The following is a 27,149-nucleotide window of genomic DNA, read 5'->3' on the forward strand; positions in this document are numbered from 1 at the left end:
TCACTCCCGGCCAGATTCTGCTTACTAGCTGGCCCGCGGTTGTGCGGGCGAGACTGCGGTGCGCCCGAGGGGCCTGTAACGGCACAGGGGACGCGTCACAATGGGGGATGGCTAGGAGGGTGCCTGCAGGCAGCAGCGGCCCAGAACGGCCTGGGGCAGCAGTGAGTGCGCACGCCGAGGGGAGGCTGGGCTGGACAAGGGCCGGGGCAGAAACGTGGGCCCTGGGGGGGGTGTTCGCCCTGCGTCGAAACCCTGGCTGCGAGCGCCTCGGGCAGGGCACGCTGCTGCTGCCTCCGTGCCTGGGCGCAGGCCTTGCTGCCTCCCAGCTGCCTCGTTCCCTCTCCTGCCTGTCCGCAGCTCTCTGCGGCTCCCGTCCGCCTTTCCCCGCGCACCAGCTCCCTTCCTCCTTCCCTCCCTCCCAGCCCCACTGAATTCCTTCTTTCTCCTGCAGGCCATGGGCCTCGCAAGGCTCTTATTCTGGGTTCTGCAAAGCATATGCGTGCCCATGGTCGGTGATGAGTTGGATGAAGCCACACGTGAGTGCATGCAGCAGCTTTCGAAGATGCTCACGGAGGAGATGGCTCGGATAGCGCAGGAGCTGCATGAAGTCAAGGAGCTGAAGAGAATAGAGCACAACGGTGTGACCTGGAGTGGCCTGCTCTCTGCTGCCTTGTGGAACTGGAAGTTTTGGGTGATCGCCGGCTTCCTGCTCCTCCTGATTGCAGGGCTCTGCTGCTGCTTTAGCAAAAGAAGCCCTGAGCTGGACGGCAGCATCAGCGATGAAGAGGAGGAAGACAGTGAAGAAGAAGATGCCTCTGGCGTGGCAGATTTTGACATGTACATTGCAATGCGCAACGAGTGGTCATTGAACGAACTGTGGAACCAGAGCGAGTGGGTGGATGCGCTGGTGGAAAACCTTCTCTTTGCTTGCCAAGGGTCCAACTTAGTGTCAGAGGGTTTCTTCCTGGAGCTGGGACCAGCCATGGGAGTGGGCAGCGCCTTTGATTGCTGGAGTCCCCAGGAAGACGAGCCTGTCTACCGTATGCTCGTGTGCCTGAAGCCCTGCCGTGGCTACACCTTCTGCCTGGAGCCAGGCACCGTGGCAAACGAGTCCCACATCCGTGTGGAGCTGGAGCGCATATGCACCGCTCAGCAGACGGTGGGACCCATGCCGTGCTTCCTTCACAACCGCAAGGAGCAGCTCAGGAAGAAGCAGAAGCCCAGGCTCCTGCATGCCCTCTGCACCGGCTCCTATCTAGATGTGCAGAAAACTGCTTGCTGGTTCCAGGATATGGTGAGGGAAAACAAGGCAATTGCGCGCCTGTTACGTTCACGTTACTACCTTCTGACTGTGCTGCCCTCCAGACGCTCCTGCAAAGTGGCACTTCAACATATCTCTGGGAGAACCACGGTCATTGAGATGAACTTTGTCGTGCAGCTGAGCAACTCAGACATCTTCATGAGCAGCCAGGCGAGAGAGGGTATCTTCAGCCCAAGCACAACGTGGACATTGACCTTCGCCAGGGCAGAGGCAAAGTTCTTGTGGCTGATGTGCGATCAGACCCCAGACGACACCTTGCTCAGCTGCCTGCAACTCTGCACCCGCATGCTGGCGGGCACAAGCTTTTCCAGCTATGCCTTGAAGACGGTGGTGATGCACCTCCTGACCACCACAGCCCTGTCAGGCTGGCGCAGGAGACATTTCCTGCTGCGACTAGGTGACATCATGAGATACCTGCGCCGCTGCTTGGAGGAGAAACGCCTCGACCACTTCTTCTTTGGCAATGAGAAGATTCCTGAGGAGATCGTCTTGCCCCCAGCCTTGCAAAGAGCCAAGCCATTCAACCTCTTTCAGAATCTGGCGCAGGATCCGGCTGCCCACGAGCAGGCAATGCGTGAGTTCGTGGAGCTGCAACACCGGCTTACAGCACAGATCTTCTTCTAGGGGCACTGAAATGTCTGCTGGCAAGGAATGCAAAGGGAAAATTATTTAAGTAATATGGGGACAGTGTAAGAAAATGTGAAGCAATAAGCATGTCAATGGGATACAGGCTTTACAATGAATCTTAAAATGACATGAAAATACAGAATCACTATCAGTGAAGCAGCAATTATTTCACAAGTCATAGAATCATAGAATCATAGAATCATAGAATAGTTAGGGCTGGAAAGGACCTCAAGATCATCTAGTTCCAACCCCCCTGCCATGGGCAGGCACACCTCACACTAAACCATCCCACTCAAGGCTCAGTCCAACCTGACCTTGAACACTGCCAGGGATGGAGCACTCACAACCTCCCTGGGCAACCCATTCCAGTGCCTCACCACCCTAACAGGAAAGAATTTCCTCCTTATAGCCAATCTAAACCTCCCCTGTTTAAGTTTTAACCCGTTACTCCTTTTCCTGTCACTACAGTCCCTAATGAGGAGTCCCTCCCCAGCATCCCTATAGGCCCCCTTCAGGTACTGGAAGGCTGCTATGAGGTTTCCATGCAGCCTTCTCTTCTCCAGCCTGAACAGCCCCAACTTCCTCAGCCTATCTTCATATGGGAGGTGCTCCAGCCCCCTTATCATCCTCGTGGCCCTCTGGACTTGTTCCAGCAGTTCCATTTCCTTTTTATGTTGAGGACACCAGAACTGCACACAATACGCCAGGTGAGGTCTCACAAGAGCAGAGTAGAAGGGCAGGATCACCTCTTTCGACCTGCTGGTCTCGCTCCTTTTGATGCAGCCCACGACACGATTGGCTTTCTGGGCTGCGAGCGCACACTGCTGGTTCATGTTCATTTTCTCATCGACCAGCACCCCAAGTCCTTCTCCGCAGGCCTGCTTTGAATCTCTTCTTTGCCCAATCTGTAGCTATGCCTGGGATTGCTCTGACCCAGGTGTAGGACCTTGCACTTGGCATGGTTGAACTTCATAAGGTTGGCATCAGCCCACCTTACAAGTGTGTCAAGGTCCCTCTGAATGGCATCCCTTCCCTCCAGCATATCTACCGGACCACGCAGCTTGGTGTCATCGGCAAACTGCTCTACCCCTGTCCATCAATTCTGTAGCCCCATCATAGGAGGCCACCAAATTGGTCAGGCACGATTTGCCCACGGTGAAGCAATGCTGGGTGTCACCAAGCACCTTGTTGTTCTTCATGTGCCTTAGCATGTTGTCCAGGAGAATGTGCTCCAAGATTTTACCAGGCACAGAGGCGAGACTGACTGGTCTTTAATTCCCCGGGTCTTCCATTTTCCCCTTCTTGAAAATGGGGGTTATATTTCCCTTTTTCCAGTCGTCGGGAACTTCACCTGACTGCCATGATTTTTCAAATATGATGGTCAGTGTCTCAGTAACTTCACTTGCCAGCTCCTTCAGGACCCGCGGATGGATTTCATAGATCCGCGGATGGATTTAAAGTCAATCACTTGAACTGTGCAAACTGTTTAAATGGGAAGGTATATTTAGCAATTTGAGACAAATTGAAGTTCTTGAAAGAAATGGGTTTGCTGAGACTATGACACACATTAAATAGTTGACAGGACTGCTTAATGTGTTGTTATATTTATAATGAGGATCCCATGTCATTGTCTAATTTCATTATAAGTGTGATATATGCACGCCTAACACATCAAGGGGTAATGTGCAGATGTACGTTGTTCATAACACTATCATCAATTCCACCACTGTTGACAGCCAGCTCATGGAAATAAACTGCCAAATCCCAGCAGGATTCTGCGATACAGAGTTTGAACCCCTCATATGAGTGATGAATATCCTATGCAGAAGTCTTGCACTTCTGAAGAGCGGAAATCAAAACTCTTGGGAATCAAATGGCCCCATTTGCTATGCAGCTTATGACATATCTGTGTTAAGCAACACCTTTTGAAAAATTATATTTAAAGAAAAAAATTGCCTACTGACTAGACTATTGGTTGTAGTCAGTACTCATAGGAATAGGAATAGGGCATCTGACTCATCTGAAGTTAAGCCTTAGCGACTCTTATTTCGTGCAAGTTTTGGTCATGTGCTGGCTGCTGGCTAAGTACAAAAAATGGTATTGTGAAGGGCCAGAGTTTACCAGGATACCTGTCAATACCCAAACACACAGAGAGGACAGAGGAAGGACTGTACAGTCTCTGCTAACACAGCAGCTTTCCCATCTTTAAAAATCTGCTGCAGAGAAGGGAAAATTTGCTCCTCAGGCTCGTGGTGATAATGGCATCACTGTCATGCAAGGAAGCTGCATGTTGGGAATTAGGAAGGGCTCTCTTGAGAAGCAGGAAAACTGCTGAAAGAGACCCTGAGCTTTCCGTCAGTGTTCTTGAATGACAAACTGGACAGTTCTCAGGAATATCATAAGCAAACAAGCATTCAATCTCAGTTTTCAGTAGTTCTACATTTCTGTCTAAACACAGAGTTTTCTGACAAAAACTGAGTTTAAGCAATAAACTTCCAACCAGCTCTACTTTTGCAACGGCAAATGAGTAAGTAAACTGAATTCAACATCATTAGTAATCTGAGAAATGAAGTGTACAAGTGTTTGAACTGTGCACTCAGGAGTGGACACTTAAAGCAACTTGAACTTAGAACTGCATATAGCTCATGTGTGTAGAAGCAGGGCTGAAAGGCAATCAATGGTCTTTGTCTGAGAACTCTGTTTCTGGAGCTGCAAACATTAGATTTACCAGGGATTAGTGCCCTCAGTGTCACACTCCTGTATCTAAGATTCATTGAGGTTTACAGCTGTAATAAAATTAGGCTGTGTTCAGTTCTGGAGGCCAAAGGACTCCTGCTGAGCTTGGGACAGTCAAGGAGACAGAGCCAGTTGACAGTGGGGTAGCTGGGATATCTCCTGGAACCACCCTATGGCTGGTGGGTGAGCCATGACCCCCCTCTGGTACCTACTGCCCCACAGGAGCTCCCATGCGCTCGCTCTTCTTTCCCCTCTGCCCACCAGCAGCTCAGTGTCTGGGTTGGGAGCTTGGGGCTCCTTGGGTTAAAAGCTCTTCCACCCCCTGTTTCTTACCATCCCCTGACATTGAAAACTATCCCAGACTCAGACAAGTGTTGGTGGCTTGCACTGATTTCTCTATCAAACCTTGCATCTTTTAATTAGCAGATCTTGATTAGTAATCAGGGAGACTTCAATAGAAAAAGCCAAGGACCTCTTTGCTGCCTCTCCTTGCTGAATGAATATACATCCTCCATGCCCAGGGGTCCCAGAGTCACCCAGAACATCACACCAACATGCCAGCTGTGTTGACAGGGATGGTGCCTGACCTGATCTGTGTGGTCAGGACTGCACTGTCTGGTGGTGGAGGAAGGAGGCTGCTCTCTGTGGGCTCTCCTGATTTACTTCTCCGTTTGCCTCAGACAAGACAAAGAGCAAATCAACTCTGCAGGCAGTAATCGGGAACTGTCTATTAATATGCCTAATTTTCACTGACCTGGAAAGAGTGGTTATCTTGTCCAAGGATGCAGTTCTTATTTCACACTTCTTAAACAAGTCTTGTCTTCTATGAAGACTATTTCATGAAATGGTTTGCAGTTCGTTGTCAGAAGCACTTCTCTAAGCAAACTAGCGATGAGGTGTTCCCATCTGCTTTCCCATCAGTTTGCAGTGTGGTGTAGCTGAACCTCCCAACGACACACCTCTGCTGGGAAACAGAAGCCCAGTGGCAAATGTCATTAAGCATCATTATGTTGTTATGAAATACAAGGTCTTTAGGCTTCCACAAAGAAGCATTTCTGAGCAGGAATGAGACCATCAAGGAAGGTTCTCATCTTGAAGGGCTTTTGTCTAGTTACACTAGGATCACAGTTTCTTTCATGACTAAAATATCATTGAAGGAAGTGCTCTGTCAGTAAGACTGATGCTAAAATACAACTTGAGAAGTATTTTATTGGTCTAAAAAAGAAAAAGAAAAAAAGACAAACAGAATGGGGAGTTGAACAGTAATTCTTTTGTATGAGTTTGAACTTGTGCTTGGCTGTGGCTGAGGTTCTTTCTGTTTGAAACTTTGAATTCAAAGTTCAGGTTTGGTTCTGGTAATAAAGTTTTTTCTTAACATGAATTTAATAATGATAAATGTCCAAATTGTTCATAGTGCGGCTCAGCTCCCTGAGAAGCCTTTTGTACAGAACCATGCCTGGAGGAATACCAAAGGTTAGCATTTCCCAGCCGAATATAGTATACACTGTCATCTTCAAAGCATCCCACATAGGTGAGCTCAGATGAGCAATCACAGCCTCCTACAGAAAGTGCAAAATAAGGGCAGGCAGCATTTTGACCCTTGCACATTTGGAAATGGGAAAGGATTCACTGAACATTTCCTCCAGAGCAAACGAGATCATTGTTCCTCTTAGACACCCATTTTATTTCTGAATTACTGTACTGTGAGAAGTGACCCAGTATTTGCTTTAATATAACAGAACTGTATTTTCTTTTCAGTGCTGTGTGAAACTTCAAGTTATCCTTTTCCCATTCACCTTGTGTAAAACTGGTATTAGCCACTGTCTACTGATGCTATTTTAACATGCTTCAAAGATAATAGAAGTTTGTTCCCTGGTACATTGAATTCCAGTGTTCACTATTTTTGGCAGAGTATTGAATAATATGATTTTATTTTGTTCCCTTAAAGAGTTAAGCAAAAAGATTAGATATGCCTAAACTGAGCTGGCCTTGACATTTTCTCAGCACTTCTTGGTACCAGTTATTTTCTGAAATGAGGTTCCCAATGCCTATTACCCAGGACACAGGTAGGGGTGAGACAGCCAGAACAGCACCCTCACAGCACACAGGGCTGAGCAGTGGGTTTGGCACAGCACCTGTGGCAGCACTTGGGCTTCTCCCAGTGTCTGACTGGGTGTCAGACACTGACAGATACTTGACCTTACCTGTTCTTGGGGTTGATGTGGAGCTATAGGGCGGATGATGCCCAAGGACAACACCTGCAGCCCATCCTGGCAGAGTGTGATGAACTAAGCCTTTCACATTTTACAGTCTCTAATGGCTGAAAACAATCCCCACTATAAATAATTTACCTGAGAACATTTTAGAGATAGATTTACAGTTGTTTTCATTCTTTCTCAAAAGAAAAAATCACAGATTGGAGAAAACTACTCATCTGCATAGGATTCCTATTCCTTCACTCATAAGCCTTTGCAAGAGAGGCAGGGATACCTGTTTCAGAATCAGTGCAGGCCTCCACGACTGGCAGAGTTTATATTTACTGGTGATACCTTCTTTTAACACAGACAGAGTAATATAATCACTCAGCGTGGAGATCTGTTCTCCAGTCTGTGCACAGTGCTCATTTCGGTCAAAGGACCTTGACTGGAGAAGGTTTTTTTTTTTATTTTTACATGAGTTGTATCAGCCAGGGCTCAAACATATTCTGTGGGCTCATTTTTTATCATTCTAATTCCTCTGCAGAAATTCTGATAACAACAGTTTCTTCTGAGCCAGAGGAGGGGAGGTGGAGTGGGAATCGCTCCTGCACTCTGTACAAATCCTAAATTACTCTTTCTGAAATCAGGTGGTGAAATAAGACCATCAGCGTAAGCAAAGATGAAATAACCATACACAACAAATGCTTCATGCTTCACGGTCATCTTTATGCCTCTGTCAGTAGTACATGGCTTGATTTTTACAAAGATGTGAGGAGCCACAAACATGAATACCATGCTAAGCATGGCAAATAGTTTCGTTTGAAACTTAATTAGAAATTCCCAAGAACCAAGCATTTTTCTCAGCATGACCCTAATTCAAGTGCATTGAAATTAATAAAAATATTTCTCTTCAACTTGGAAACAGCCCCAGCAGTCATAAGCACTTGCCTAAGTCTGAAAACCAAAACAGAATTCACATGCTCAGAGTTTACCCAGCGAGTACTATGCAAGTTTGATCCAATATATCTTCAGACACTAAGCAGTCTTCAATATATCTGCTTTCTAATAGAGAAAAGCTGAAAATTTTTAACCAAGAGAAACAACCAATATGTCAAAAAATTGATCATTAACACCAACCAGACACGTAACTTTCAGAAACACTAACTTCTCCCCATTTTCTGGTCACCCAGGACACTGGTGAACAGGAACAGGAGCCCAGCTCCTTGAGGATATTTGGCTAATTATGGGTTGTCTGACACCAGAAGTTACTTTGGCCTAAGAGATTATGTCTATTTTCCTCAAAATATGTGACAATATTTTATTACTGGGCTACCTTCCTCTCAGAACAGTAAAATTCCCGCTTTCCTTGCCCCCTCCTCTCCCAAGATTTCTGCAGTTCTGGTGGGTTTATTCTGCCCACGAGCAGGCAATGCGTGAGTTCGTGGAGCTGCAACACCGGCTTACAGCACAGATCTTCTTCTAGGGGCACTGAAAGTGGTCTTCATGCAGAGAGGGCTGAGGCCCTCATTGATTCCTTCGTTATTTCATTAAATGCCCGTTTTCCTTCCCCAGTCCACTGCTATTCCCTCACTTCTGTTTGCAGCAACTGCTATAGGCGTTCGACTAATATACCGTAGTCATAGATCCAGAGCCGACACCAACCTGTCATGCCGAGAAATGTCCCAAGTTCCTTGAGCGTCCTGGGGTTGAGGGGTTTGGCAGATCGTTTTCTTGCGTTCTTGTCCTAATTTCCACTGCTCCCCTGAGACCTCATACCCCCGGTAGGTGACTTCTTGCTTCATTGTTTGTGCCTTTTGCTGAGATACCTTATATCCTTCAAGTCCATGAGAATTTAACAGGCTTACCATCCATTCGCTACATCTGTTTGAAGTTTCGGTGGCTATCAATAGGTCGTCCACTTCAAGCTTAGCAGCTTTATCCAGTTGTTGGTTGTTCTGTTGTTCCTCAGTGGCCCGACTTTTGGGGACTTGGGCATCTTCATGGCGCACCTTCACCACCAGGTTCTGCACCCGAGCAGCGATATCTTGCTGAAGTACCGCAGCCCAGATGGGTTTACCTGTGCTTTGCCGTTTGCTCTGCTTCCAGCGCTGCAACCACCCACCCACACAGGGCATTCGCCACCATCCATGAATCAGTAGAGAGATAAAGTACTGGCCGCTTTTCTCGTTCAGCAGTGTCCAAGGCAAGCGGTATGTCTTTCACCGTGGCAAACTGACTCGATTCACCCTTTCCTTCAGCAGTTTTTGCACCTTGTTGTCGAGGTCTCCATACAGCTGCCTTCCATCTCTGATGCTTTCCCACAATATGGCTGGACCTACCAGTAAACAAGGCATACTGCTTTTTCACTTTCTGACTGTTTATTATACGGCGACGCCTCACGCATCACATCCTCCTCTGTTGACATTCCAAAATCTTTGCCCTCTGGCCAGTCAATGTTGACTTCTAGAATTCCTGAACAACTGGGATTTCCTGTTCAAGCTCACTGTGTACTTAGTGCAGCCCACTTACTCCATGTAGCACTGGTTGCATGATGTGTAGAGGAGACCTTGCCTTTGAACATCCAGCCCAGCACTGGCAACCGGGATGCCAGGCGGAGCTGTGCTTCAGTGCCAATCACTTCTGAAGCAGCTCGAACCCCTTCATAGTCTGCCAGTATCACTTTTTCAGTTGGTGTATATCTGGCCTCAGATCCTCTCTATCCCCCACTCCAAAAGCTGAGGGGTCGACCTAGAGTCTCTCCTGGAGCTTTCTGCCAGAAGCTCCAGGTAGGACCATTCTCCCCAGCTGCGGGGATTACATTTTATACATCTGGCCCGGTCCGGACTGGTCCAAGGGGTCCTGCATGAACTATCTCTCGTTTAATCTGCTCAAAGGCTTGTTGTTGTTCATGGCCCCATTCTTCTTCCGGGTCACATGGCAGAGAGGGCTTACAATCAAACTGTAATTTGGGATGTGCATTCTCCAGAACCCCACAACACCCAAGAAAGCTTGTGTTTCTTTCTGATTGGTTGGTGAAGACATTGCTGTTATCTTGTTGATCACATCTGTGGGGATTTGGTGACATCCATCTTGCCATTTTATTCCCAAAAAATTGAATCTCCTGTGTAGGTCCCTTGACCTTACTCCGTTCTATTGCAAAACTGGCTTTCAGCAAGATTTGGATTATTTGCCTCCCTTTCTCAAAGACTTTTTCTGCTGTACCAACCCACACGATAATGTCGTAAAAGTATTGCAGGCGTTCTGGAGCTTGCCCCTGTTCCAGTGAAGTCTGGATCAGTCCACGGCAGATGGTAGGGCTGTGTTTCCACCCCTGGGGCAGTTGGTTCCAAGTGTACTGGACACCCCTCCAAGTAAAAGCAAACTGTGGGATGCACTCTGCTATCAAAGGAATTGAGAAGAATGCGTTGGCAATATCGATTGTGGCATACCACTTGGCTGCCTTTGACTCCAGTTCGGATTGAAGTTCTAGCATGTCTGATACAGCAGCACTCTATGGTGGTGTGACTTCATTCAGGCCACGAGAGTCTACTGTTATTGTCGACTCTCCGTTAGACTTTCTCACTGGCCATATGGGGCTATCAAAGGGTGAGCGGGTGCTACTGATCACTCCTTGTCTCTCCAGTCTACGGATCAGCTTACGGATGGGAATCAGGGAGTCTTGGTTGGTGCGATATTGCTGCCGGTGCACCGTTTTGGTCGCAATTGGCACTTGTTGTTCTTCGACCTTCAGCAACCCCACAACAGAAGGATCCTCTGAGAGACCAGGCAAGGTGGACAACTGCTCAGTTTCCTCGGTCTCCAGAGCAGCAATACCAAAAGCCCATTGGTACTCTTTTGGGTCTTTGAAGTACCCTCTCCCAAGGTAATCTATGCCAAGGATGCGTGGAGCCTCTGGACCAGTCACAATGGGGTGCTTTTGCCACTTCCTCCCAGTCAGGCTGATCAGCTCCTGGGGTCGTATGGGTAAGTACCTAGGCCAATGAGCACTTTCAACATTTTGGAATTTCACCTCTCAACAAGTGAAAATCCGGAACGAACTAGTCGGACATTACTACTGTAGCTATCCTGGAGGAGAAGGAGGATATGGGAAGGAAGGAAGAAAGGAAGAATGGACGGACGCAGCAGGAAGACATTTCTGTTACCGGCTGGCTCTCCCAGAGAAGGCCAAAGGCGCACTTGCCTATAGTTGTCACCAGATGGCTCCCAAGGAACAAAGGTGGCGACAACACCGAGAGCGCAGACCAGATGAGTCTCATGACCTGCGAGTCTGTCATATCATAACCCACCTCCAAAGTACAACAGAATGATAACCTTAGCCTCACAGACAGACATCACAGGGAGCAGACAGGACAAGAGCAGTACCAGTGAGCACACACACATTAACTCTGGGAACGCTATGACCACTGACTACCGCACTACCATGAATGCTTGCAACAAATTTGTTCTAACATGCTCGGGTCAGATGTGTCTTTATCGCAACCCAGTGCCCCATACTGGGTGCCAAAAAGGACTGTCACGGTTTAACTGCAGCTGGTAACTCAGTACCATGCAGCCACTCCCCCAATTTCCCCTGCCCCTGACAGGATGAAGAGGAGAATTGTAAGAATGTAAAACCTGTGGGCTGAAATAAGAACAGTTTAATAATTGAAATTAGGTAAAATAGTGTGATAATAGAAATAATACCAACGATAACAATAGTGATAATAATAATAGACAGCAACAAGAAGAACAGAAAGCAAGCTCAGGAAACACAAGTGGTGCACAGCGCAATCACTCGCCACCTGCTGACTGATACCCAGCCTGACCCAAGAGTTGATCAGTCCCTTCTGGATAACTCCTCCCAGTCTATATACTGGGCATGATGTGCTGTGGTTTGGAATACCCCTTTGGCTAGTTTGGGTCAGGTGTCCTGTCTCTGCTTCCGCACGGCTTCTTGTGCTCCTCGTCACTGGCAGAGCATGAGACTGAAAAATCCTTGAATGGTGTAAGTCAAACTGAGCAAAACCTAAAACTTTGGTGTGTTTTCAGTACTTTTCTCAGACTGAAGCCAAAACACAGCACTGCACCAGCTACTAAGCAGAAAATGAACTCTGTCCAAGTCAAAAGCCAGAATATGGCAACATGGTGCCCAAGAAAGGATTTAGTCAGATAATGGGACTCATTTCTGGAACAAGCTTACAGATACTTGGGTCAAAGAGCATGGCATCAAGTGGATATGTCACATGCCTTATCATATCAGGGATGCGATATACCTCTTATAATGGACGGCAGATTTTTGCTGTGATGCAGAATTCAATTAATGCTGTATAATTGATAACATCCCAGAAATCCTACTAAGCAATATTAAACAGCCATACATAATTCTATGCCTAAATACTTTATTAAGGTTAGCTCCCTATTTCTAACTAGGTAACTGTTCCGCTTACTGATAACTTGACTGGCTGTTGGGCGAAGGTTAAGTGCGTGCCACCTTTCCTTCCCATCTTAGAGCTCTTGTGGGAAACACATGTTGAGCCATGCACTGTTACATAACTAGTTTGCTCTGGACAGTTCTGCTGGCAAGGAATGCAAAGGGAAAATTATTTAAGTAATATGGGGACAGTGTAAGAAAATGTGAAGCAATAAGCATGGCAATGGGATACAGGCTTTACAATGAATCTTAAAAGCACACGAAAATACAGAATCACCATCAGTGAAGCAGTGTAACAGCACAGGGGACGCGTCACAATGGGGGATGGCTAGGAGGATGCCTGCAGGCAGCCCAGAACGGCCTGGGGCAGCAGTGAGTGCGCACGCAGGGGGGAGGCTGGGCTGGACAAGGGCTGGGGCAGAAACGTGGGCCCTGGGGGGGGGTGCTCGCCCTGCGTCGAAACCCTGGCTGCGAGCGCCTCGGGCAGGGCACGCTGCTGCTGCCTCCGTGCCTGGGCGCAGGCCTTGCTGCCTCCCAGCTGCCTCGTTCCCTCTCCTGCCTGTCCGCAGCTCTCTGCGGCTCCCGTCCGCGCTTCCCCGCGCACCAGCTCCCTTCCTCCTTCCCTCCCTCCCAGCCCCACTGAATTCCTTCTTTCTCCTGCAGGCCAAGGGCCTCGCAAGGCTCTTATCCTGGGTTCTGCAAAGCGTATTCTCGAATGTGGTCTTCATCAGTGATGAGCTGGATGAAGCCACACGTGAGCGCATGCAGCAGCTTTCGAAGATGCTCACGGAGGAGATGGCTCGGATAGCGCAGGAGCTGCATGAAGTCGAGGAGCTGAAGAGAATAGAGCACAACGGTGTGACCTGGAGTGGCCTGCTCTCTGCTGCCTTGTGGAACTGGAAATTTTGGGTGATCGCCGGCTTCCTGCTCCTCCTGATTGCAGGGCTCTGCTGCTGCTTTAGCAAAAGAAGCCCTGAGCTGGACGGCAGCATCAGCGGTGAAGAGGAGGAAGACAGTGAAGAAGAAGATGCCTCTGGCGTGGCAGATTTTGACACGTACATTGCAATGCGCAACGAGTGGTCATTGAACGAACTGTGGCATGCTTCCCTTGGTGCAACGTGTAATCATTGCTTACATTATTTCACTGTGCACCTCTGAGAGAAGACATGCTCTGCACAGTGGAAGACAGCAATTAGATCTCCCTTAGCCTGCCTTCTCAGAGAGATGCAGTGCTTGACAGCTGTGGTGTGGTGCAGTGCATGGCTGTGTCCTGGGTTCAGCAGTAGCAGTTGTTTTTCTTGGTAGCTGGTGCAGTGCTGTGTTTCGACTTTTGGCCTGGGAACAGCACTGATAACACTGATGTTTTTAGTTACTGCTCAAATGTTTTATTCTGGCTAAGGACTTCGTGAGTCTCATGCTCTGCCAAGGACGAGGGGAGGCTGGGAGGAAGCAGAGACAGGACACCTGACCCAAGCTGACCAAAGAAGTATTCCATACCACAGCACGTCATGCCCGGGATGTAACTGGGAGTTACTCAGCAACTTTGACCTACTATTACTCAGTAAATAGTGCCAAGCATAGATTAATCCATATCCTATTCACAGCATTTCATTCACTGTAAGATTTTCTTACAATTGGCAGATTGGCATTTAAAGACTCCTGGCATTTAAAGGTACTCACAGTTGCACGGAAAACCTGACAACAGCCTTCCTTCTTACACAGCCTGATCCTGACAGCCATCCTTCCTTGGCATCTTGGGACTTCCAGGAACTATCCCAGAATAATAATTCCCTCTGTGATAGGAATTCTGTTTCTGTAGCATGACAGTCAGGGGATTCAGGGAAAAGTGAATATAAACAGCAAGATGACAGCACTGCAAGGCAGATACTCAACATAAGGACATGGAGCTGCCTCACAGCTGCTTAATTCCCCCACCTGCCTGTCCCCAGCAATCTGCAGGTCCCCTCCCTGCTCCCCCCGCCACCAGCTCCCTTCCTCCTTCCCTCCCTCGAGACCCACTGAATTCCTTCTTTCTCCAGCACTCTAAAACAGTAAACTACACAGGATTCTCTCTTCATTTTGTTAACCATGTATAAGAGTTGGCCGCTACAAAATAAAGTTCTAAATTAATAAAGCTCTATTTTATTGATAGCTCTTACTATCGATACTGGGTTGAACTGGGGCTCAACCCTCCGGTCCCCCCTGTTCTATTTCTGATCCAGCAAAGCATGGGAGGTGTGTCCCGGCAGAGGTCCCACCACTCCCAAGAGTTGCAGGAACCGGCTGCATTCAGGCAATAATTTTTATTGTGTTACGGAGATCCTGCCTTTCACTCCCGGCCAGATTCTGCTTACTAGCTGGCCCGCGGTTGTGCGGGCGAGACTGCGGTGCGCCCGAGGCGCCTGTAACAGCACAGGGGACGCGTCACAATGGGGGATGGCTAGGAGGGTGCCTGCAGGCAGCACCGGCCCAGAACGGCCTGGGGCAGCAGTGAGTGCGCACGCGGGGGGAGGCTGGGCTGGACAAGGGCCGGGGCAGAAACGTGGGCCCTGGGGGGGGTGCTCGCCCTGCGTCGAAACCCTGGCTGCGAGCGCCTCGGGCAGGGCACGCTGCTGCTGCCTCCGTGCCTGGGCGCAGGCCTTGCTGCCTCCCAGCTGCCTCGTTCCCTCTCCTGCCTGTCCGCAGCTCTCTGCGGCTCCCGTCCGCGCTTCCCCGCGCACCAGCTCCCTTCCTCCTTCCCTCCCTCCCAGCCCCACTGAATTCCTTCTTTCTCCTGCAGGCCATGGGCCTCGCAAGGCTCTTATTCTGGGTTCTGCAAAGCATATGCGTGCCCATGGTCGGTGATGAGTTGGATGAAGCCACACGTGAGTGCATGCAGCAGCTTTCGAAGATGCTCACGGAGGAGATGGCTCGGATAGCGCAGGAGCTGCATGAAGTCAAGGAGCTGAAGAGAATAGAGCACAGCGGTGTGACCTGGAGTGGCCTGCTCTCTGCTGCCTTGTGGAACTGGAAGTTTTGGGTGATCGCCGGCTTCCTGCTCCTCCTGATTGCAGGGCTCTGCTGCTGCTTTAGCAAAAGAAGCCCTGAGCTGGACGGCAGCATCAGCGATGAAGAGGAGGAAGACAGTGAAGAAGAAGATGCCTCTGGCGTGGCAGATTTTGACACGTACATTGCAATGCGCAACGAGTGGTCATTGAACGAACTGTGGAACCAGAGCGAGTGGGTGGATGCGATGGTGGAAAACCTTCTCTTTGCTTGCCAAGGGTCCAACTTAGTGTCAGAGGGTTTCTTCCTGGAGCTGGGACCAGCCATGGGAGTGGGCAGCGCCTTTGATTGCTGGAGTCCCCAGGAAGACGAGCCTGTCTACCGTATGCTCGTGTGCCTGAAGCCCTGCCGTGGCTACACCTTCTGCCTGGAGCCAGGCACCGTGGCAAACGAGTCCCGCATCCGTGTGGAGCTGGAGCGCACATGCACCGCTCAGCAGACGGTGGGACCCATGCCGTGCTTCCTTCACAACCGCAAGGAGCAGCTCAGGAAGAAGCAGAAGCCCAGGCTCCTGCATGCCCTCTGCACCGGCTCCTATCTAGATGTGCAGAAAACTGCTTGCTGGTTCCAGGATATGGTGAGGGAAAACAAGGCAATTGCGCGCCTGTTACGTTCACGTTACTACCTTCTGACTGTGCTGCCCTCCAGACGCTCCTGCAAAGTGGCACTTCAACATATCTCTGGGAGAACCACGGTCATTGAGATGAACTTTGTCGTGCAGCTGGGCAACTCAGACATCTTCATGAGCAGCCAGGCGAGAGAGGGTATCTTCAGCCCAAGCACAACGTGGACATTGACCTTCGCCAGGGCAGAGGCAAAGTTCTTGTGGCTGATGTGCGATCAGACCCCAGACGACACCTTGCTCAGCTGCCTGCAACTCTGCACCCGCATGCTGGCGGGCACAAGCTTTTCCAGCTATGCCTTGAAGACGGTGGTGATGCACCTCCTGACCACCACAGCCCTGTCAGGCTGGCGCAGGAGACATTTCCTGCTGCGGCTAGGTGACATCATGAGGTACCTGCGCCGCTGCTTGGAGGAGAAACGCCTCGACCACTTCTTCTTTGGCAATGAGAAGATTCCTGAGGAGATCGTCTTGCCCCCAGCCTTGCAAAGAGCCAAGCCATTCAACCTCTTCCAGCATCTGGCGCAGGATCCGGCTGCCCACGAGCAGGCAATGCGTGAGTTCGTGGAGCTGCAACACCGGCTTACAGCACAGATCTTCTTCTAGGGGCACTGAAAGTGGTCTTCATGCAGAGAGGGCTGAGGCCCTCATTGATTCCTTCGTTATTTCATTAAATGCCCGTTTTCCTTCCCCAGTCCACTGCTATTCCCTCACTTCTGTTTGCAGCAACTGCTATAGGCGTTCGACTAATATACCGTAGTCATAGATCCAGAGCCGACACCAACCTGTCATGCCGAGAAATGTCCCAAGTTCCTTGAGCGTCCTGGGGTTGAGGGGTTTGGCAGATCGTTTTCTTGCGTTCTTGTCCTAATTTCCACTGCTCCCCTGAGACCTCATACCCCCGGTAGGTGACTTCTTGCTTCATTGTTTGTGCCTTTTGCTGAGATACCTTATATCCTTCAAGTCCATGAGAATTTAACAGGCTTACCATCCATTCGCTACATCTGTTTGAAGTTTCGGTGGCTATCAATAGGTCGTCCACTTCAAGCTTAGCAGCTTTATCCAGTTGTTGGTTGTTCTGTTGTTCCTCAGTGGCCCGACTTTTGGGGACTTGGGCATCTTCATGGCGCACCTTCACCACCAGGTTCTGCACCCGAGCAGCGATATCTTGCTGAAGTACCGCAGCCCAGATGGGTTTACCTGTGCTTTGCCGTTTGCTCTGCTTCCAGCGCTGCAACCACCCACCCACACAGGGCATTCGCCACCATCCATGAATCAGTAGAGAGATAAAGTACTGGCCGCTTTTCTCGTTCAGCAGTGTCCAAGGCAAGCGGTATGTCTTTCACCTTGGCAAACTGACTCGATTCACCCTTTCCTTCAGCAGTTTTTGCACCTTGTTGTCGAGGTCTCCATACAGCTGCCTTCCATCTCTGATGCTTTCCCACAATATGGCTGGACCTATCAGTAAACAAGGCATACTGCTTTTTCACTTTCTGACTGTTTATTATACGGCGACGCCTCACGCATCACATCCTCCTCTGTTGACATTCCAAAATCTTTGCCCTCTGGCCAGTCAATGTTGACTTCTAGAATTCCTGAACAACTGGGATTTCCTGTTCAAGCTCACTGTGTACTTAGTGCAGCCCACTTACTCCATGTAGCACTGGTTGCATGATGTGTAGAGGAGACCTTGCCTTTGAACGTCCAGCCCAGCACTGGCAACCGGGATGCCAGGCGGAGCTGTGCTTCAGTGCCAATCACTTCTGAAGCAGCTCGAACCCCTTCATAGTCTGCCAGTATCACTTTTTCAGTTGGTGTATATCTGGCCTCAGATCCTCTCTATCCCCCACTCCAAAAGCTGAGGGGTCGACCTAGAGTCTCTCCTGGAGCTTTCTGCCAGAAGCTCCAGGTAGGACCATTCTCCCCAGCTGCGGGGATTACATTTTATACATCTGGCCCGGTCCGGACTGGTCCAAGGGGTCCTGCATGAACTATCTCTCGTTTAATCTGCTCAAAGGCTTGTTGTTGTTCATGGCCCCATTCTTCTTCCGGGTCACATGGCAGAGAGGGCTTACAATCAAACTGTAATTTGGGATGTGCATTCTCCAGAACCCCACAACACCCAAGAAAGCTTGTGTTTCTTTCTGATTGGTTGGTGAAGACATTGCTGTTATCTTGTTGATCACATCTGTGGGGATTTGGTGACATCCATCTTGCCATTTTATTCCCAAAAAATTGAATCTCCTGTGTAGGTCCCTTGACCTTACTCCGTTCTATTGCAAAACTGGCTTTCAGCAAGATTTGGATTATTTGCCTCCCTTTCTCAAAGACTTTTTCTGCTGTACCAACCCACACGATAATGTCGTAAAAGTATTGCAGGCGTTCTGGAGCTTGCCCCTGTTCCAGTGAAGTCTGGATCAGTCCACGGCAGATGGTAGGGCTGTGTTTCCACCCCTGGGGCAGTTGGTTCCAAGTGTACTGGACACCCCTCCAAGTAAAAGCAAACTGTGGGATGCACTCTGCTATCAAAGGAATTGAGAAGAATGCGTTGGCAATATCGATTGTGGCATACCACTTGGCTGCCTTTGACTCCAGTTCGGATTGAAGTTCTAGCATGTCTGATACAGCAGCACTCTATGGTGGTGTGACTTCATTCAGGCCACGAGAGTCTACTGTTATTGTCGACTCTCCGTTAGACTTTCTCACTGGCCATATGGGGCTATCAAAGGGTGAGCGGGTGCTACTGATCACTCCTTGTCTCTCCAGTCTACGGATCAGCTTACGGATGGGAATCAGGGAGTCTTGGTTGGTGCGATATTGCTGCCGGTGCACCGTTTTGGTCGCAATTGGCACTTGTTGTTCTTCGACCTTCAGCAACCCCACAACAGAAGGATCCTCTGAGAGACCAGGCAAGGTGGACAACTGCTCAGTTTCCTCGGTCTCCAGAGCAGCAATACCAAAAGCCCTTTGGTACTCTTTTGGGTCTTTGAAGTACCCTCTCCCAAGGTAATCTATGCCAAGGATGCGTGGAGCCTCTGGACCAGTCACAATGGGGTGCTTTTGCCACTTCCTCCCAGTCAGGCTGATCAGCTCCTGGGGTCGTATGGGTAAGTACCTAGGCCAATGAGCACTTTCAACATTTTGGAATTTCACCTCTCAACAAGTGAAAATCCGGAACGAACTAGTCGGACATTACTACTGTAGCTATCCTGGAGGAGAAGGAGGATATGGGAAGGAAGGAAGAAAGGAAGAATGGACGGACGCAGCAGGAAGACATTTCTGTTACCGGCTGGCTCTCCCAGAGAAGGCCAAAGGCGCACTTGCCTATAGTTGTCACCAGATGGCTCCCAAGGAACAAAGGTGGCGACAACACCGAGAGCGCAGACCAGATGAGTCTCATGACCTGCGAGTCTGTCATATCATAACCCACCTCCAAAGTACAACAGAATGATAACCTTAGCCTCACAGACAGACATCACAGGGAGCAGACAGGACAAGAGCAGTACCAGTGAGCACACACACATTAACTCTGGGAACGCTATGACCACTGACTACCGCACTACCATGAATGCTTGCAACAAATTTGTTCTAACATGCTCGGGTCAGATGTGTCTTTATCGCAACCCAGTGCCCCATACTGGGTGCCAAAAAGGACTGTCACGGTTTAACTGCAGCTGGTAACTCAGTACCATGCAGCCACTCCCCCAATTTCCCCTGCCCCTGACAGGATGAAGAGGAGAATTGTAAGAATGTAAAACCTGTGGGCTGAAATAAGAACAGTTTAATAATTGAAATTAGGTAAAATAGTGTGATAATAGAAATAATACCAACGATAACAATAGTGATAATAATAATAGACAGCAACAAGAAGAACAGAAAGCAAGCTCAGGAAACACAAGTGGTGCACAGCGCAATCACTCGCCACCTGCTGACTGATACCCAGCCTGACCCAAGAGTTGATCAGTCCCTTCTGGATAACTCCTCCCAGTCTATATACTGGGCATGATGTGCTGTGGTTTGGAATACCCCTTTGGCTAGTTTGGGTCAGGTGTCCTGTCTCTGCTTCCGCACGGCTTCTTGTGCTCCTCGTCACTGGCAGAGCATGAGACTGAAAAATCCTTGAATGGTGTAAGTCAAACTGAGCAAAACCTAAAACTTTGGTGTGTTTTCAGTACTTTTCTCAGACTGAAGCCAAAACACAGCACTGCACCAGCTACTAAGCAGAAAATGAACTCTGTCCAAGTCAAAAGCCAGAATATGGCAACATGGTGCCCAAGAAAGGATTTAGTCAGATAATGGGACTCATTTCTGGAACAAGCTTACAGATACTTGGGTCAAAGAGCATGGCATCAAGTGGATATGTCACATGCCTTATCATATCAGGGATGCGATATACCTCTTATAATGGACGGCAGATTTTTGCTGTGATGCAGAATTCAATTAATGCTGTATAATTGATAACATCCCAGAAATCCTACTAAGCAATATTAAACAGCCATACATAATTCTATGCCTAAATACTTTATTAAGGTTAGCTCCCTATTTCTAACTAGGTAACTGTTCCGCTTACTGATAACTTGACTGGCTGTTGGGCGAAGGTTAAGTGCGTGCCACCTTTCCTTCCCATCTTAGAGCTCTTGTGGGAAACACATGTTGAGCCATGCACTGTTACATAACTAGTTTGCTCTGGACAGTTCTGCTGGCAAGGAATGCAAAGGGAAAATTATTTAAGTAATATGGGGACAGTGTAAGAAAATGTGAAGCAATAAGCATGGCAATGGGATACAGGCTTTACAATGAATCTTAAAAGCACACAAAAATACAGAATCACCATCAGTGAAGCAGTGTAACAGCACAGGGGACGCGTCACAATGGGGGATGGCTAGGAGGATGCCTGCAGGCAGCCCAGAACGGCCTGGGGCAGCAGTGAGTGCGCACGCAGGGGGGAGGCTGGGCTGGACAAGGGCTGGGGCAGAAACGTGGGCCCTGGGGGGGGGTGCTCGCCCTGCGTCGAAACCCTGGCTGCGAGCGCCTCGGGCAGGGCACGCTGCTGCTGCCTCCGTGCCTGGGCGCAGGCCTTGCTGCCTCCCAGCTGCCTCGTTCCCTCTCCTGCCTGTCCGCAGCTCTCTGCGGCTCCCGTCCGCGCTTCCCCGCGCACCAGCTCCCTTCCTCCTTCCCTCCCTCCCAGCCCCACTGAATTCCTTCTTTCTCCTGCAGGCCAAGGGCCTCGCAAGGCTCTTATCCTGGGTTCTGCAAAGCGTATTCTCGAATGTGGTCTTCATCAGTGATGAGCTGGATGAAGCCACACGTGAGCGCATGCAGCAGCTTTCGAAGATGCTCACGGAGGAGATGGCTCGGATAGCGCAGGAGCTGCATGAAGTCGAGGAGCTGAAGAGAATAGAGCACAACGGTGTGACCTGGAGTGGCCTGCTCTCTGCTGCCTTGTGGAACTGGAAATTTTGGGTGATAGCCGGCTTCCTGCTCCTCCTGATTGCAGGGCTCTGCTGCTGCTTTAGCAAAAGAAGCCCTGAGCTGGACGGCAGCATCAGCGGTGAAGAGGAGGAAGACAGTGAAGAAGAAGATGCCTCTGGCGTGGCAGATTTTGACACGTACATTGCAATGCGCAACGAGTGGTCATTGAACGAACTGTGGCATGCTTCCCTTGGTGCAACGTGTAATCATTGCTTACATTATTTCACTGTGCACCTCTGAGAGAAGACATGCTCTGCACAGTGGAAGACAGCAATTAGATCTCCCTTAGCCTGCCTTCTCGGAGAGATGCAGTGCTTGACAGCTGTGGTGTGGTGCAGTGCATGGCTGTGTCCTGGGTTCAGCAGTAGCAGTTGTTTTTCTTGGTAGCTGGTGCAGTGCTGTGTTTCGACTTTTGGCCTGGGAACAGCACTGATAACACTGATGTTTTTAGTTACTGCTCAAATGTTTTATTCTGGCTAAGGACTTCGTGAGTCTCATGCTCTGCCAAGGATGAGGGGAGGCTGGGAGGAAGCAGAGACAGGACACCTGACCCAAGCTGACCAAAGAAGTATTCCATACCACAGCACGTCATGCCCGGGATGTAACTGGGAGTTACTCAGCAACTTTGACCTACTATTACTCAGTAAATAGTGCCAAGCATAGATTAATCCATATCCTATTCACAGCATTTCATTCACTGTAAGATTTTCTTACAATTGGCAGATTGGCATTTAAAGACTCCTGGCATTTAAAGGTACTCACAGTTGCACGGAAAACCTGACAACAGCCTTCCTTCTTACACAGCCTGATCCTGACAGCCATCCTTCCTTGGCATCTTGGGACTTCCAGGAACTATCCCAGAATAATAATTCCCTCTGTGATAGGAATTCTGTTTCTGTAGCATGACAGTCAGGGGATTCAGGGAAAAGTGAATATAAACAGCAAGATGACAGCACTGCAAGGCAGATACTCAACATAAGGACATGGAGCTGCCTCACAGCTGCTTAATTCCCCCACCTGCCTGTCCCCAGCAATCTGCAGGTCCCCTCCCTGCTCCCCCCGCCACCAGCTCCCTTCCTCCTTCCCTCCCTCGAGACCCACTGAATTCCTTCTTTCTCCAGCACTCTAAAACAGTAAACTACACAGGATTCTCTCTTCATTTTGTTAACCATGTATAAGAGTTGGCCGCTACAAAATAAAGTTCTAAATTAATAAAGCTCTATTTTATTGATAGCTCTTACTATCGATACTGGGTTGAACTGGGGCTCAACCCTCCGGTCCCCCCTGTTCTATTTCTGATCCAGCAAAGCATGGGAGGTGTGTCCCGGCAGAGGTCCCACCACTCCCAAGAGTTGCAGGAACCGGCTGCATTCAGGCAATAATTTTTATTGTGTTACGGAGATCCTGCCTTTCACTCCCGGCCAGATTCTGCTTACTAGCTGGCCCGCGGTTGTGCGGGCGAGACTGCGGTGCGCCCGAGGCGCCTGTAACAGCACAGGGGACGCGTCACAATGGGGGATGGCTAGGAGGGTGCCTGCAGGCAGCACCGGCCCAGAACGGCCTGGGGCAGCAGTGAGTGCGCACGCCGAGGGGAGGCTGGGCTGGACAAGGGCCGGGGCAGAAACGTGGGCCCTGGGGGGGGGTGCTCGCCCTGCGTCGAAACCCTGGCTGCGAGCGCCTCGGGCAGGGCACGCTGCTGCTGCCTCCGTGCCTGGGCGCAGGCCTTGCTGCCTCCCAGCTGCCTCGTTCCCTCTCCTGCCTGTCCGCAGCTCTCTGCGGCTCCCGTCCGCGCTTCCCCGCGCACCAGCTCCCTTCCTCCTTCCCTCCCTCCCAGCCCCACTGAATTCCTTCTTTCTCCTGCAGGCCATGGGCCTCGCAAGGCTCTTATCCTGGGTTCTGCAAAGCATATGCGTGCCCATGGTCGGTGATGAGTTGGATGAAGCCACACGTGAGTGCATGCAGCAGCTTTCGAAGATGCTCACGGAGGAGATGGCTCGGATAGCGCAGGAGCTGCATGAAGTCAAGGAGCTGAAGAGAATAGAGCACAGCGGTGTGACCTGGAGTGGCCTGCTCTCTGCTGCCTTGTGGAACTGGAAGTTTTGGGTGATCGCCGGCTTCCTGCTCCTCCTGATTGCAGGGCTCTGCTGCTGCTTTAGCAAAAGAAGCCCTGAGCTGGACGGCAGCATCAGCGATGAAGAGGAGGAAGACAGTGAAGAAGAAGATGCCTCTGGCGTGGCAGATTTTGACACGCACATTGCAATGCGCAACGAGTGGTCATTGAACGAACTGTGGAACCAGAGCGAGTGGGTGGATGCGCTGGTGGAAAACCTTCTCTTTGCTTGCCAAGGGTCCAACTTAGTGTCAGAGGGTTTCTTCCTGGAGCTGGGACCAGCCATGGGAGTGGGCAGCGCCTTTGATTGCTGGAGTCCCCAGGAAGACGAGCCTGTCTACCGTATGCTCGTGTGCCTGAAGCCCTGCCGTGGCTACACCTTCTGCCTGGAGCCAGGCACCGTGGCAAACGAGTCCCGCATCCGTGTGGAGCTGGAGCGCACATGCACCGCTCAGCAGACGGTGGGACCCATGCCGTGCTTCCTTCACAACCGCAAGGAGCAGCTCAGGAAGAAGCAGAAGCCCAGGCTCCTGCATGCCCTCTGCACCGGCTCCTATCTAGATGTGCAGAAAACTGCTTGCTGGTTCCAGGATATGGTGAGGGAAAACAAGGCAATTGCGCGCCTGTTACGTTCACGTTACTACCTTCTGACTGTGCTGCCCTCCAGACGCTCCTGCAAAGTGGCACTTCAACATATCTCTGGGAGAACCACGGTCATTGAGATGAACTTTGTCGTGCAGCTGGGCAACTCAGACATCTTCATGAGCAGCCAGGCGAGAGAGGGTATCTTCAGCCCAAGCACAACGTGGACATTGACCTTCGCCAGGGCAGAGGCAAAGTTCTTGTGGCTGATGTGCGATCAGACCCCAGACGACACCTTGCTCAGCTGCCTGCAACTCTGCACCCGCATGCTGGCGGGCACAAGCTTTTCCAGCTATGCCTTGAAGACGGTGGTGATGCACCTCCTGACCACCACAGCCCTGTCAGGCTGGCGCAGGAGACATTTCCTGCTGCGGCTAGGTGACATCATGAGGTACCTGCGCCGCTGCTTGGAGGAGAAACGCCTCGACCACTTCTTCTTTGGCAATGAGAAGATTCCTGAGGAGATCGTCTTGCCCCCAGCCTTGCAAAGAGCCAAGCCATTCAACCTCTTCCAGCATCTGGCGCAGGATCCGGCTGCCCACGAGCAGGCAATGCGTGAGTTCGTGGAGCTGCAACACCGGCTTACAGCACAGATCTTCTTCTAGGGGCACTGAAAGTGGTCTTCATGCAGAGAGGGCTGAGGCCCTCATTGATTCCTTCGTTATTTCATTAAATGCCCGTTTTCCTTCCCCAGTCCACTGCTATTCCCTCACTTCTGTTTGCAGCAACTGCTATAGGCGTTCGACTAATATACCGTAGTCATAGATCCAGAGCCGACACCAACCTGTCATGCCGAGAAATGTCCCAAGTTCCTTGAGCGTCCTGGGGTTGAGGGGTTTGGCAGATCGTTTTCTTGCGTTCTTGTCCTAATTTCCACTGCTCCCCTGAGACCTCATACCCCCGGTAGGTGACTTCTTGCTTCATTGTTTGTGCCTTTTGCTGAGATACCTTATATCCTTCAAGTCCATGAGAATTTAACAGGCTTACCATCCATTCGCTACATCTGTTTGAAGTTTCGGTGGCTATCAATAGGTCGTCCACTTCAAGCTTAGCAGCTTTATCCAGTTGTTGGTTGTTCTGTTGTTCCTCAGTGGCCCGACTTTTGGGGACTTGGGCATCTTCATGGCGCACCTTCACCACCAGGTTCTGCACCCGAGCAGCGATATCTTGCTGAAGTACCGCAGCCCAGATGGGTTTACCTGTGCTTTGCCGTTTGCTCTGCTTCCAGCGCTGCAACCACCCACCCACACAGGGCATTCGCCACCATCCATGAATCAGTAGAGAGATAAAGTACTGGCCGCTTTTCTCGTTCAGCAGTGTCCAAGGCAAGCGGTATGTCTTTCACCTTGGCAAACTGACTCGATTCACCCTTTCCTTCAGCAGTTTTTGCACCTTGTTGTCGAGGTCTCCATACAGCTGCCTTCCATCTCTGATGCTTTCCCACAATATGGCTGGACCTATCAGTAAACAAGGCATACTGCTTTTTCACTTTCTGACTGTTTATTATACGGCGACGCCTCACGCATCACATCCTCCTCTGTTGACATTCCAAAATCTTTGCCCTCTGGCCAGTCAATGTTGACTTCTAGAATTCCTGAACAACTGGGATTTCCTGTTCAAGCTCACTGTGTACTTAGTGCAGCCCACTTACTCCATGTAGCACTGGTTGCATGATGTGTAGAGGAGACCTTGCCTTTGAACGTCCAGCCCAGCACTGGCAACCGGGATGCCAGGCGGAGCTGTGCTTCAGTGCCAATCACTTCTGAAGCAGCTCGAACCCCTTCATAGTCTGCCAGTATCACTTTTTCAGTTGGTGTATATCTGGCCTCAGATCCTCTCTATCCCCCACTCCAAAAGCTGAGGGGTCGACCTAGAGTCTCTCCTGGAGCTTTCTGCCAGAAGCTCCAGGTAGGACCATTCTCCCCAGCTGCGGGGATTACATTTTATACATCTGGCCCGGTCCGGACTGGTCCAAGGGGTCCTGCATGAACTATCTCTCGTTTAATCTGCTCAAAGGCTTGTTGTTGTTCATGGCCCCATTCTTCTTCCGGGTCACATGGCAGAGAGGGCTTACAATCAAACTGTAATTTGGGATGTGCATTCTCCAGAACCCCACAACACCCAAGAAAGCTTGTGTTTCTTTCTGATTGGTTGGTGAAGACATTGCTGTTATCTTGTTGATCACATCTGTGGGGATTTGGTGACATCCATCTTGCCATTTTATTCCCAAAAAATTGAATCTCCTGTGTAGGTCCCTTGACCTTACTCCGTTCTATTGCAAAACTGGCTTTCAGCAAGATTTGGATTATTTGCCTCCCTTTCTCAAAGACTTTTTCTGCTGTACCAACCCACACGATAATGTCGTAAAAGTATTGCAGGCGTTCTGGAGCTTGCCCCTGTTCCAGTGAAGTCTGGATCAGTCCACGGCAGATGGTAGGGCTGTGTTTCCACCCCTGGGGCAGTTGGTTCCAAGTGTACTGGACACCCCTCCAAGTAAAAGCAAACTGTGGGATGCACTCTGCTATCAAAGGAATTGAGAAGAATGCGTTGGCAATATCGATTGTGGCATACCACTTGGCTGCCTTTGACTCCAGTTCGGATTGAAGTTCTAGCATGTCTGATACAGCAGCACCCTATGGTGGTGTGACTTCATTCAGGCCACGAGAGTCTACTGTTATTGTCGACTCTCCGTTAGACTTTCTCACTGGCCATATGGGGCTATCAAAGGGTGAGCGGGTGCTACTGATCACTCCTTGTCTCTCCAGTCTACGGATCAGCTTACGGATGGGAATCAGGGAGTCTTGGTTGGTGCGATATTGCTGCCGGTGCACCGTTTTGGTCGCAATTGGCACTTGTTGTTCTTCGACCTTCAGCAACCCCACAACAGAAGGATCCTCTGAGAGACCAGGCAAGGTGGACAACTGCTCAGTTTCCTCGGTCTCCAG

The 27,149-nt window shown here is 50.0% G+C and overlaps 4 protein-coding genes across 4 annotated transcripts; all 4 read left to right on the forward strand.

The window, feature by feature from the left end:
* Window positions 1-11,299: 11,299 nt before the first annotated feature.
* LOC136017454 (uncharacterized) lies at window positions 11,300-13,471 on the forward strand. Its single transcript, XM_065685773.1, is given in 3 exon segments — window positions 11,300-11,436; window positions 12,702-12,828; window positions 12,830-13,471. Coding segments are annotated over 3 exon segments (906 nt in total).
* Window positions 13,472-15,146: 1,675 nt separating this feature from the next.
* On the forward strand, window positions 15,147-16,586 carry LOC136017455 (inositol 1,4,5-trisphosphate receptor-interacting protein-like 1). Its single transcript, XM_065685774.1, has one exon. The coding sequence runs from the start codon at window positions 15,147-15,149 to the stop codon at window positions 16,584-16,586; it is 1,440 nt and encodes a 479-aa protein (XP_065541846.1).
* A 2,934-nt stretch (window positions 16,587-19,520) lies between these two features.
* LOC136017457 (uncharacterized) lies at window positions 19,521-21,692 on the forward strand. Its single transcript, XM_065685775.1, is given in 3 exon segments — window positions 19,521-19,657; window positions 20,923-21,049; window positions 21,051-21,692. Coding segments are annotated over 3 exon segments (906 nt in total).
* A 1,677-nt stretch (window positions 21,693-23,369) lies between these two features.
* LOC136017458 (inositol 1,4,5-trisphosphate receptor-interacting protein-like 1) lies at window positions 23,370-24,809 on the forward strand. The gene has a single exon (XM_065685776.1). The coding sequence runs from the start codon at window positions 23,370-23,372 to the stop codon at window positions 24,807-24,809; it is 1,440 nt and encodes a 479-aa protein (XP_065541848.1).
* The last annotated feature ends 2,340 nt before the right edge of the window (window positions 24,810-27,149 follow it).

Source organism: Lathamus discolor, chromosome 6 (genome assembly GCF_037157495.1).
Source record: "Lathamus discolor isolate bLatDis1 chromosome 6, bLatDis1.hap1, whole genome shotgun sequence".
NCBI classification, from domain to species: Eukaryota; Metazoa; Chordata; class Aves; order Psittaciformes; family Psittacidae; genus Lathamus; species Lathamus discolor.